General features: G+C 41.0%; 1 protein-coding gene across 3 annotated transcripts; it reads left to right on the forward strand.

The window, feature by feature from the left end:
* Nucleotides 1-7,311: 7,311 nt before the first annotated feature.
* Nucleotides 7,312-12,009, forward strand: LOC148073547 (calcitonin gene-related peptide 1-like). Of its 3 annotated transcripts, none has more exons than XM_087797040.1 (5): nt 7,312-7,798; nt 8,291-8,382; nt 8,949-9,083; nt 11,095-11,283; nt 11,384-12,009. In XM_087797040.1, exons 2-4 carry the CDS (start codon nt 8,297-8,299, stop codon nt 11,255-11,257), a joined length of 384 nt encoding a protein of 127 aa, XP_087653166.1. In that variant the 5' UTR covers nt 7,312-7,798; nt 8,291-8,296; the 3' UTR covers nt 11,258-11,283; nt 11,384-12,009. The 3 variants fall into 3 exon arrangements, with proteins under 3 accessions (XP_087653166.1, XP_087653167.1, XP_087653165.1); XM_087797041.1 differs by having other exon boundaries at nt 11,098-11,283; XM_087797039.1 differs by lacking the exons at nt 11,095-11,283; nt 11,384-12,009 and adding an exon at nt 9,673-10,195.
* Nucleotides 12,010-12,424: the final 415 nt, after the last annotated feature.

Here is a 12,424-nt window from a genome sequence, read left to right on the forward strand (position 1 = left end):
ACAGCTCTTTCTTTAGACGTGACATTTCTTTTCTTCTTCCAGCTTTCAGCAGTATTTCAGCGACTCATACACATACCAGACAAACAGAACACACATTTAAATACAATAAAAACAAGGATAATTGAAGATAAAGATGCAAAATTGTAATAATAATAATAATAAATACAACAAAAATCATAATGTGTAAATAATAATAAATGAAAAATCGTAAATACTTCTAAATATATCCACAACAATGAACATTTATCTAAGAAAAAACAATATGTTATAGTACTAAAGTTTTAATGCATAGAAGCACAGAAAAGGGGGACAATAAAATACCTGACCCTAATTCAGTATCTGCACCGTTCCTTAGATCCCCCTAGTGTTCATTCCAATGTGTCTTGATGAAGCTTCATGAAACAGTGTCAACATTTTTAGAGTCCACTAGATGTCACTCTGTGATCTATAAACTATTGTTTTGAAATACTGTTCTATTGAAACATAATTTTAAACTGAGGGCGCCACCTACTGACCTCTAACATATGTGACAATGTTTCATGAAGCTTCACCAACACGTCACTACCAGAGCGAGACACAGACCACATAAATATAGGTGTGAAAACCAAATTTTGTAGAGGCAAACATTTCGTTAACGACAAAATACCTTTGAACACCTTAGTCGAGTTTGTAGGTCGTTCAATCCTACTAATACTTAAATAAACACAATGGTGCAGATACTGTTTCATGAAACAGTGTCATATTTTAGAGGTCAGTAGGTGGCGCCATCACTTTAAAATGCATGAGGTTTCAATACAATAGATGTTCAAAATGATGATGATAGAGCAGAGAGTGACATCTAGTGGATTCTGAAAATATTTATACTTCGTGAAGCTTCATCAACACGTCACTATCATTGGGTCTGAAATTTAATGGAGTGAATTATTTTCAGTTTGTCAGTGAATTAACATTCCATCGTGAGATCTTGTTCTTCTTGAGTTGATTGAAAAATACAAAAACAAGTTATTTAGAAAAGATGATCCTGTTACTAAAGAAAATAATGAATTTTGATGAGAAAACATGATGAAATGTCCAACATTTCATAACTCGAGTCAGAGCTAGATATTTGTTTTAAGTTTTTTATCTTTGTTTGTTTCTCACTCTTCACTGAAAAGCGTGTCAAGTATCTGAAACCAAATGTTATGTTTCCTTGGATCTCAGATTTATGACTCTGTCCACATTAGCTTTTTATAAACGAGCGAAACAAACATCAAGATCCGATTTCCGATATCCAGCCTGATTGTGATGTGTGGGAGGAGAGAGAAGTGACAGCAGCTGTCAGCTCGTCCTGCCCTTTGAAAACAAACACTTTGTATTGAAGCCACACTAGAGAATGGATCCCATTCAGTCAGTGAGTTTACTCTTGGTTTGTCTGGTTTAGAAGCCACAAGAACACATGCGTGTCGGAGCCGCCATCATGTTATCATATTCAAACATGTGACGTCATGTAACATGTAGAAATGGAGCAGATGAAGCCATAAACAGAAACTGTTTAATGGCTCTTTGGAGGAAAAGTGAGGCGGAAGGAATCGTGTTCAGGAACCATCAGTAGATTCTGATCCACAGACTAAAGAGCCCGAGCTGGGGTGTAAGTCTGGATCAGATCACTGATGGAAGGTCTGACCATGAATATTTCTGAAAATAGGTCAGGATTCTCGCTGCAGAGTTTTGTATGAACTGCATGCGAGACAGCTCCTTCTTGTTTAGACGCCAAAGTTGTTTAGTTACAATAGACTAAACAAGAAGACACAAACACATGGATTATAAGCTCCAGATCATGTTGTGACATCATTTCACTAAGTTTAGAGATTTTTCTCAGTTGAAGAAACAGTTTCTGGTCAGTCTTCTGCAGTGTTGAACTAGAGACATGTCTTTGTCAAAAAACACCCAGGTTTCTCAGGCTCAGTTTGACAGACTGACCTAAGTCACCCAAGTACTGACTCAACCCTGGAACCTAATCATCAGGAGCAATAACCAGAGTATAGTGGAATATTCTCAGGATTCATGCATGAGCTGAAACATCTTTCATGATAATAAAAACCTACTTTATGATTTGAAGACTTGTTGATAAGTGTAGCTGTGGTTTTGACTTCCCAGACATGACCAATGGATCAATTAGTGATGTCTGAGAAGAGAAAACTTACAACAGACACCACTTTAAAAATACATCTATTAAACCTTACATACTTTAATCGTTGACCTTTTTGTGGCTCTTCCTGTTTGTGTGATCATGAATATGCTTTTATTTTGTGAGCTTTCCTTCTGTGTTTCTTCCTCTGTACCTCAGCAGGTTAACGATGCACAGTTGGAACATATCTACGATCAGCAGCTTCTACTTCCTGGTTTCAGTTCCTCGTTTCAGATTTTCATTGATTCCATTCTGGTAAAGTTGACTACATATTGTTCCTGGTTCTTTGGCACTTTTCGTTAGTTTAATGTGAGTGTGAGTTTGCTGCTCTGAGTTCTTAAAGTTTTTCCTTCATTGTTGTCTTAACCTTCCTCCCCCAACTGTTCTAAATATCATTTTTCAAAATGATCTGTTAACAAGTGTTTTTCATTTATTCCAATGACAAGAGCTCAGTTTCTGGATGTCTTTCCATGGTGTCTTTTGTGTTTTTGTGATGATAATAAGTTGTGATTGTTTTCTTTATTAATAGTTTTCTATTAGTATGTTAGGTCTGTACCTGTGTCCCTCTCAAGCTGTCCTTATTATTGCTTATTAAACCAAATACTTGTACATGTGAGCAAAAGATTATCTCAGTAAGAATATGTCCTTGTACGTGTTTGTATTTGCTTTTATTTTTTTAACTTACTTTTCTTACTTTCCCCCCTCTGCGTTCGTTCTTTCAACACTCTTATAGCGTCTACTTAAGCTCCCTCGTTCCAGTCCGTGGTGTCAGATTGTCCTAATTTCCTTGCTTGGCTCTGGTTCATTAGGCAATACAAGATTCTACCCATGAGTATTTTCTTTGATTTTTATTATTTCACTTCTGCTATACGGCCATAGTCTTGTTTTGACACCAATATATGTTTTTTTTTTATCCATATCTACTTCTGTTTAACTCCAATTCTTGCCTGGGTTTGTGTTTTCTTCCCCCCCAGTATATTGATGCCTTTAACTTTTCATTAAGTGTTTCTGTAATAAATTGTTACCTTCATCCTGATTGTGTCGACCTGTTCTCCAATCACCAAACACACACTCGGGTCCAGTATGATCCTGTGTCAGAAGAAACATGTGGTTTACTTGAATATTCTATTGTTGCAACATCAACAATGTTCTTAATTAAAGTTTTGTTTATCTTGATAGTAGCGGTCAAAAGAGTATTCCTCACCTCACAGTATCAAATCAAGAGTAATATTTACTTTTAAGGGGCTAATGTGTTTTCTCGTAGTCAACATCCAAACCTTGGTACGTAACTCACGACTCGCTTGAATGCAAGTGATGTGTCAATGAAGCTTCATGAAACAGTGTCATATGTTTAGAGGTCAGTAGTTGGCGCCATCAGTTTATTAATGATGTTTCAATAGAATAGTTGTTCAAAGCAATAGATTATAGAGAGTGACATCTAGTGGACTCTGAAGATAATGACACTGTTTCATGAAGCTTCACCAACACATCGTTACATTAAAACGGATCCTGCTGTTCAGAGACGATGATTTTAGGAACAAAAGCAACATCCAAACATGAATAGTAAGTAATAGTTATTTGTAAAGATCTATACGCAGTTAAAATATATACTTTAAAATATCAAGACACATAAGACAAACACAGGAGTCCCAAGAAAATCAGGGAAAAGCACAAATAAGAATGTAATATATAATATTTAATGTATATGACAATATAATTTGTTTTGATTTAATTTATTATTAGGTTCAACGTTAGATTTTCAGATTTAGATTTGTCTGCTGTGTGTAAATGATGACACAGAGACATAAATAATAAATAATCACAATATCAAATCTGCTTTACAAACATGCAGAGTAAAGGTAAATCTTTACTTTGATGACACAAGCTCAAGTGTGTTTGAGTTTAACATCACTTTTGAAATTCCAAGGATCATTTGTCTTTTACAGTTTTTTTTCTGTTCTTATAATGAAACACCTTCAGATCAAATTAGCTATTAATTGTGTTACTGTCGGTTTGATATTGAATATGAATTCACTGATGACTCATATCTATACATGTGTCAGACGCTAAAAACTTCTTTGTACTTTCAAGACTGTTCATTTAATTCTAAAGTTTGTTTCTCAAAGAGAACTTTGTCCACTTCCTTGTAAGAGCAGCGAGGAGGCGAGCGGTCCTCATGTTACCCACTAATCAGTTCTACCCTGGTGAGCGTGATGATCTCAGTCGAGGGAGTCCTGTCTTCAAAGGTTAGTGTATCGACTCAACTTCACAAAGTTCTTTCTTTCTTCCTCAGGAACTCAGAAAAACTTGGCTGGAGTCAGGATGGTCAGTGCAGCTCCCCTGACGGGGGGGGGGGGGGAGGCACCCACGGTACAACAACAGCCACACAAACACACACACACACATCACCATAATGATGTTTACATCCTGGAGTGACACCGACTAAACTCTCCAACGATGACGCAACAGCATCCCATTGATTCTGCTGAAGGTTAAACAAACAGCATGAAAATGGTCTGTAGATCCAAATGTGATCTATTAAGAGTGTGTGTGTGTGAGTGTGTGTGTCCACCTCTCTGCACTCATTCTCTGTTTGTCTCGCCCAGAGACTGTGTGAGGACCAGCAGGTAGTTGCACAAAAGAGATAATGACACTCCGTGTGTGGTTGTTTGTGTTTATAGTTTGTGGGTCGACATAGAGACGATGGTTAGAAAATAATGTCCTGGTCAGACCAGACCAGCCGTTTGTGTTGTTATTCAAGAGCGAAGCTGATTGGTGGAGCCAATACATGACATATATCGTCAGGTGTCTGACTACGTAGACGTCAGCGACGTCATGATTGACTCCTTGTCAAAGTTGTCATCGATCATCAAAGCGAGAGGAAGGTGCTACTCATCGTCTGGTTCAAACCTTACGTCACTCACGGTGAAATGTTCTTTGAGTAAAAAAAAGTGAAGAAGAAAAAATTGTGTGTCGAGAGAGAATCGCTGTTAAAGTGTTAATAAAAGTTTGACAGTAAACATTAAAATGATTCTCTAATAAGTAACATCGAGGATGAATCAGAGCAATGTCTCAATCCGTCCATTTCTAATGATCTGAAGTCAGGTCGCAGGTGCAGCAGCAGAAGGAAAGAGGCCCAAGACTTGAAGAATCTACCTAATGTAGTTACATAATAATTACTATTTATGTCATAATCTTGAATGGGTTTGTATTAGGGCGATATTGGAAATAAGTGAGATATTCAATATTGGTGTCTTGAATTGTGTTATCGATATTAATGCGATGTTTTTTTTTTTACCTAAAAATGTATCCACGTGAATGTGCAGGAGCGAGTACTGTTGGGGAGGTCCGGGTGTTACGTTAAGAAAAAACGATGCGATGTTTCCCTATTGTTTATTTCCGCACAAAATATAACTTATAACGTTCAGTCTCGCGGGAGTTGCACCGGTTTCCCGCGAAACTGAGCGAAATCAGAGAGGAGCCTCCGGCGCGTCACAATATCACCAAATCAATAATAAATCCACCTTCTTGTACAAACACACATAACAGTTTATAAATGACCTGATGCTAACAACTTAGCTCATTTGCATTCCACTAAGACGGACATGTTTACGCTTGTTTTGGAAGTTCACGATCTTATAAGAAAACAACTGAGACGAGATGAAAAGTTCTTACAATATGTTGCTTTAACAGAGGGGGTTAAAAGAGATGAGTGACTGGATCACTCACATATGAGTAGCTCATAAGTTAGCATTACTTCCGTGTATATACTGAGTCAATAGAAGTCATCACGCCGGCAAGACGCATCACCATAGCAACAGAGTCTAGCAAGCTGCACCGCACAGACACGTGAAAAACAACGCGACATAGAAGTACAAATTGACAACATGTTTTCGATATGCATATCGCACGTGCCAATATCCATATTTTTTCGATATATCGTGCAGCCCTAGTTTGCATGTTTAATCTTTTTTTGGGAACTTGCTGCTAAGACTCCTTGGATTTCCTTCATTTAATTATCCAACTTTGACATGAAGAAAGACTTGCATCTCATCTTACATTCCTCCCGACTATACTCGGTCACAACTTTTTGCGCTACTTCTGACGCGTCGTCTCAGAGAAGGTCACCTGGAACCCTCGCCAAGAAGTGCCTCAAAAAAAACTGAAAACACAAACTCCTTAAGACACGGGGTTTAACGCCCCCCGACCATCGTTTTTTTTCGCTGACTCTGCGTTTCCTCGTCCGTTTGAAGACCAATGTCGAGATTGATCCATTATCAGCGGTGGAGTTTTAAGACCCTATGATGTCATGGCTTCATCTGTCCGGAGCAGGATAATAAGTTAGTTTGGACAGCGAGAAGCGATGTAGCCACGCAGATATGGCCCGGGACCCCAGAGCTGTCTATTCAGCAGTGATTTAGAGCCTGACACGGGCGAGCCTCGAGGCTCAATAGCACTAAAAGGCTCATCCTGTCTAATGGGGTTCCTCTATGACGCAGACGAGGAGAGGCAACCCCCCCCCCAACCCCCTCTTCTCTTCACCCTGACATACACTCACATCTACACACACCTACTGTACCGGTGCCGCCCGATTCCATGTGAAACACACACACACACCCGACTCACGACAAAGAATTGAGATGATGGTCCAGAGTTGTGTAATTGCTTCTGAGAAAGTGTGCCTGTCAGTGGATGTCATCGATTGGTCGACCGGGTGTTGTGTGTGGGCGGCGGCCCCCGGGGCGGAGGTCGTCATTACCGGGACCGACGCGAGTATCACTTTATCAGCTCCATTCATGATGTCGGTTCGAAGCGACTCCTCGACAAACCAACGGTTTTTACAGTGAAAGTTGAAACAGACGATGGCTTTGATAAAAAAAAAGTGCTTCGAGTCTTCGTAGAGGATCCATAAACAAACAGACTCCGGCTCATTATTTGCGGTGAATCACATCCCTGACAGATTACATAAGGTCTATACGGGAGCGACGTGGGTGCAGAGTTATCCAAATACCATTATGAATGAAGAGTGTCCCGCGTGCGTCACTGTGTAGTGAACAGCCCTCCCCAGTAGATGGCCCCGCCCGCGACCAGAGCTGGGTGGTGAATGGGGGAGGATGGAGGGTGGGGGGGGTGGATCAATTTTCTGAGATTTACTGTTGAATGCAACTTTTTTAGATTTTTTTTTTTTGTTAGTCGGGTTCCTAAAATAATTCGTGCTGGCGAAGCTTCAGTCCGGTCATTTAATTAATGACACCGATGTAAATTGGCGATGGCAAATGGTCCAAATGACGGGTGGATTTTGTGAATGGAGCACTTAGTGACTGAGCAATGACGTCAGTACGAAGCCATGTCCCTCCTCGCCGAGCCAAGTCCGGGGTGGGGGGGGAGGCTTCCCATTGGCTCCCTGCGGCGGCAGAGCGACGCGATTGGCCGGCCGCGGATAATTAAACACCTACACGGTCAATGCCCAAATCCAAGTGGTGGGATATATAGGCTGGAGCGTTTGCACTGCACGCAACAGAACCAAGAGTTGATCTGCAAGTTTCACGAGGCAGTGATTTATTTTGCATTAAAAAAACAACAACAATATATATATTTTTTGTTTTTTTTGCTGCGTGATTACCGCTGAAGGTAAGTGTCGCTTTCTGCATTCACGTTGTGTTTTCGCTCGTGGTAATGTCTGGTGGTTCGGGGGGTCACCGTGAATCAGGAGCACTGGCAGGAATGAAGGGAACGGAGCAGATAGAGGAATGAAAGGATCAAAAAACGGGGGACGGACGGCGATCTTAACTGAGCAACAGCTCATTACACTAATGCACGGGGTCCCTTTGGGAGTTGGCAAGCATGGGAGTCCTCCCCGCCACCTTCTCGCTCGCCCCCACCTCCTCTTCCACTCCTGCAAGTGCCACAGTCTAGGACCCTCGTCGACTCTCTCTCCCCTCGACACACACACACACACAACAATAAGCCGACAAAAGGAGAAGAGTTTTTCCGACTGGATGACTGGAAGGAAGAGAGAGAGCTGTTGCCGAGGACGAAAGGATGTTCGCAGCGGGATAGTTTGACAGAAACGGCGGCAAGTATTCACCAACTGACGGTCCGTGTTTCTCTCGTTGTGTCCAGGGGACCATGGTTATGTTGAAGATCTCAGCGTTCCTCGTTGCCTACGCTCTGGTCATTTGCCAGATGTACTGCTCACAAGCCGCCCCTGCCAGGTGAGAAGTCTTGTGTTTTCAGAGAGACCCATTGAATTATGTCTGAAGACGTAGTCAAGGAAGTGTAAAAGGGACTGAAAACTTAGTTGATATCATGTACTTTGATGCAACTTTGTACGACTTAAAATGTTCTTTAGCTCCGTTTATTTAGCAACTTCTGAAAGTTTGTCACCCACAAGATAAGATAAATCATCCATTTAGTGCCTATGGAGTTTTACAGTTGCAGAAGATGAACGGTCGTCTATATTTTCATATCTTTACGAACCCCGACTCCGGCCCCTCCCTCTGACGCTTCTATCGATTTTCTCATAAATCTAAAGCCGGTCGCACGTCGGCCGCTCAGTCAGATGGGGCACTTTCTGCAGATTGTTTCCGTGCGTTGGCTGAGGGCCCTCGCGCTCGGACGTCATCCCTTGTGGAGTCAGTGACGTCTCTACCCTCCCCCCCTTCATCATCACCCCCTCTTTCTTCAACCCCCCCACCCTTCACTAAAACTTGACTTTGTGATCCATCCAACCAAGATTTTTAATCCTTTTCTAACATGGTTTTTCCCAATAACCTCTCAGACCAGGTCTAGAGTCCATGTCGGACCGGGTCACGCTCACGGACTACGAGGCGCGGCGATTACTTAACGCCATCGTCAAGGAGTTTGTGCAGATGACGGCGGAGGAGCTGGAGCAGCAAGCCACCGAAGGAAACAGGTACGGACGTCTTCGATTTAACCAGTAGCCGGAAGGTCATGATTGATGAACAATAGTTTTTGGGTTGAAGACAAGACATCGTAGATTCAAGTCCCAAGTTTTTTGGGGTTTAGTGACGTTTCATCCATCACTGAGGTAACTCGATCCAAAAAAAAGGAACATTATCGGTGTGTGACTCGTAGACCCCCTCGTTCTCTGCTGTGACCCCGCATGGGTGGGTTTGAGTTGAACGGGCGGAGAGATTTCTCGCCTGCCGGGCATGTGAACCATGAATGCCTAATGGAACGAGTGATCGTGCATGATCAGTCACTTCAGTGGAGTTTGCATGACTGAAGCTACTGGTTTGTGGGTGTGAAGGATGTGGTGGTGGTGGGTGGGGGGTGTTTGGGGGGGGGGGGTGCATGAAGGGATTCGGTGACGAGTCGACCGAGGTGGAGCGATGTTAGTTCAGCACGATGAAAAATGTGCATGAGTTGCGGGAATGTATCAGGGAATGTTGTGACAAATGAAGATGCATGAATTTCTTTCATCTATGAGCCTGTTCTCTGCATGTCTTCTTGTCCTCCCCCTACCTCTACCCCCCCGACAGTCTGGACAGAACCCTAACCAAGCGCTGCTCCAACCTCAGCACCTGTGTGTTGGGGAAACTGTCTCAGGAGCTGCACAAGTTGCAGACGTTCCCTCGCACGAACGTGGGCGCAGGGACGCCGGGCAAGAAGCGCAATGTGCCTGAGAGTGACAGCTATGCAAGCTACGGCGAGACGTTTGACAGCATCTAACCAGCAACCCACCCCTCCCCCCCCATACCCCCCTGCCTCGACCTCCTCTTTTACCTGCATCCACATCCTTGATTGTCTTTACAAGTGCATGTTGGGTAATCCTGCTTGATTGGCTTGTAAAGGATATTTAGCAGTTTTTTCTTTTCCCGTTTTCCAACACCTAGTTACTTCAGAGAGATGATTGACACGCCAACATCTAGACAATCAGATCCTCCTTGAGCCAGTTCTGTCACTTTGTACATGGAGTCATCGATGGCAATGAAAGCTGAGAGCGATCACTTCGTTCAATCTTCTAATAAATTATCCACTCATACGACCATATTTGTTGTTCAATAAATGTATTTTTCTACCAGGAAGATGTAGCACCTTCTTTCTTGGATAAAAAAAAACATTCAAAAATACAACCACAAAAATCCCTCCATTTACTTGATAAAGTCCATTATTTAGCCTTGAACTTGTCATCATGTACGCAGGTAAGAAACTTTTAGGGCAATAAATGCTTCTAATTGCATGTTTGTTGTGAGTTTTGTGATGTTTGTGTGTAACCTCCTCGCTCCCAAAAATAATCAGCTTTGATTTTTTGACAAATTACTTCAATAGATAACATTAGAATGAAGTAGATATTATTTATTTATTAGTTCATCGGATTATTCAAGGCTAGAGGAATGTACTGGTTAAGTCGCTGTGGCTGGGATGGAACTAGTAACCTACCTGATGACAGGACGAGTCCAGGAGACGTTTTTAGATGAAATCTTTAGCAGGTTTTTAGTCCTTATTGAGTTTTGGAAGTTAAACAAACAAACAAAAAAATTGTTGTAAATGTTTTGTGGTTTGATTCTTTTAAGGTGCCATTAATATTGGACGAATCTTTCAACTAAATTTTAATAGAATTGATAAAGATTATTTATCATATCTGGAGTTAATATCAATATATATTCAAGTTGTAATTACTACTAACTTAAGCCTCGCTTTATTTACTCTGAAAAACATATTAATCTTATACGGTAATTCATAGAAAAAAATAACAATATTTAAATCATACTAAAGATTTTAAGGATTAATTTCAACTTGTTTAATATAAATCAAATTAATTATTGCAACTTTTTTTCAAAACTATGTAGGAATAAAATGTAGACAAAAACCTGGAGAGTTGGAGGAGATGTTTAGTTTGTGGTGTTGAATGTGTTCCTGCATCTGCTCAGTGCGTTGACCACACGTTTGTTGTCCTGAAGTAGCGTTACAGCACAGAAGCGAGCCTGCAACACAGCGACCTGCGTGACCCACCGCCTCGCCGACTTCCTCAGCCGGTCGGGTGGGATGGGCAACAGCAACTTCGTGCCCACGAACGTCGGCGCCAAGGCTTTCGGCAGGCGGAGGAGAAGCCTACAGATGTAGAAGAACCCCAGAGCCACAAAGGAATGGTGAGAAAACAAACATACACTTTTTTTTTAAAGTACTGTTCCCTAAAACCCTTAATTTGTAACTTCTATCGACGACTTTCTTGTCTTTGTGTTCCCACAGGTAGACAAGAACGCATCCCAAAAAAAACCCTCAGAACAAAAAGCCACAAAAAAAACAAAACCCAACAGAATCAACTCCGGCCCGTGACTCACTCACTCACGCCATCTGCTGGACGAGCTGTCCGTGTTTCCATCCTCTTTATCCCGTTTTTGCTTTCAGCAAACAAGAGAAAAAAAGAAGAAAAAAAAGCACTTTAGTATGAAACAAAAATCATTCCAATACTTTCTGTATTTTTTTTTTATTTATTTAAAAAACATGCGTATCACTGGAAAATAAAATGGACGCATCTTCAGTTATGTTATCTCCTCACTTTGACCTCAAGCACATAACCCAAATTCATCCCTCCACCTTAACCTCTCTCATCCTCCACCTCCTTCATCCCTTCCCTTCCTTTGTGCCAGCGGGACGCCGTCAAAGATCCGTCTACCCAAGGCCCCGGGGCCCCACAACGGCTGTTGTCTTGTGCCTTGATGTAGAACAAAGATTTACATGATTGTACAGTTCTGTTTGGAGACAATAAAGACGACGATGAGACGAGCGGACGGAGAGAACGCAGACAGATGAATATTGTAAACAATATTGTGAAAAAACAAATTTAAGCAAGATTAAAATGTATTTTAGATACACTCGGGTTTCGGGTACTTGTGTTGTTCTTCACCACTGATTTGGGAATTTATATAAAAAAAATATAATAACACAAAAATGATATACACAAAATTCAAAACTTGTTCAGCAAATATAATTTACATAAAAAACAATAAATATTTGAAATTGTAATAGCTCGCACATAATTCAATTTAATTTAAACATCAACTGTGTTAACAATACTTTTAGAGAGTCAGTACATCAACCATGTTACACTATATAAATAATATTACAATTATGATTAACTGGATGAAAACAAAAGCAGATTTATATAATGAACACTCGTTAAATACACCTTTAAAAACCATAAACCAAGTTGAGCTTCCTTATACATGTATACAATATGTTCAATAATTATTCATAAAAAACATTAATAAACCTGTACATTTTACTGTA

This window comes from Callionymus lyra, chromosome 8 (assembly GCF_982586985.1).
Source record: "Callionymus lyra chromosome 8, fCalLyr1.hap1.1, whole genome shotgun sequence".
Classification (NCBI taxonomy): domain Eukaryota; kingdom Metazoa; phylum Chordata; class Actinopteri; order Syngnathiformes; family Callionymidae; genus Callionymus; species Callionymus lyra.

Coding starts and splice junctions, on each gene's coding strand:
- LOC148073547 (XM_087797039.1), top strand. CDS start 8,297: ATGGTTATGTTGAAGATCTCAGCGTTCCTCGTTGCCTACGCTCTGGTC. Junction 8,383..8,948: donor TCACAAGCCGCCCCTGCCAG/GTGAGAAGTCTT, acceptor ATAACCTCTCAG/ACCAGGTCTAGAGTCCATGT. Junction 9,084..9,672: donor CAAGCCACCGAAGGAAACAG/GTACGGACGTCT, acceptor CCCCCCCGACAG/TCTGGACAGAACCCTAACCA.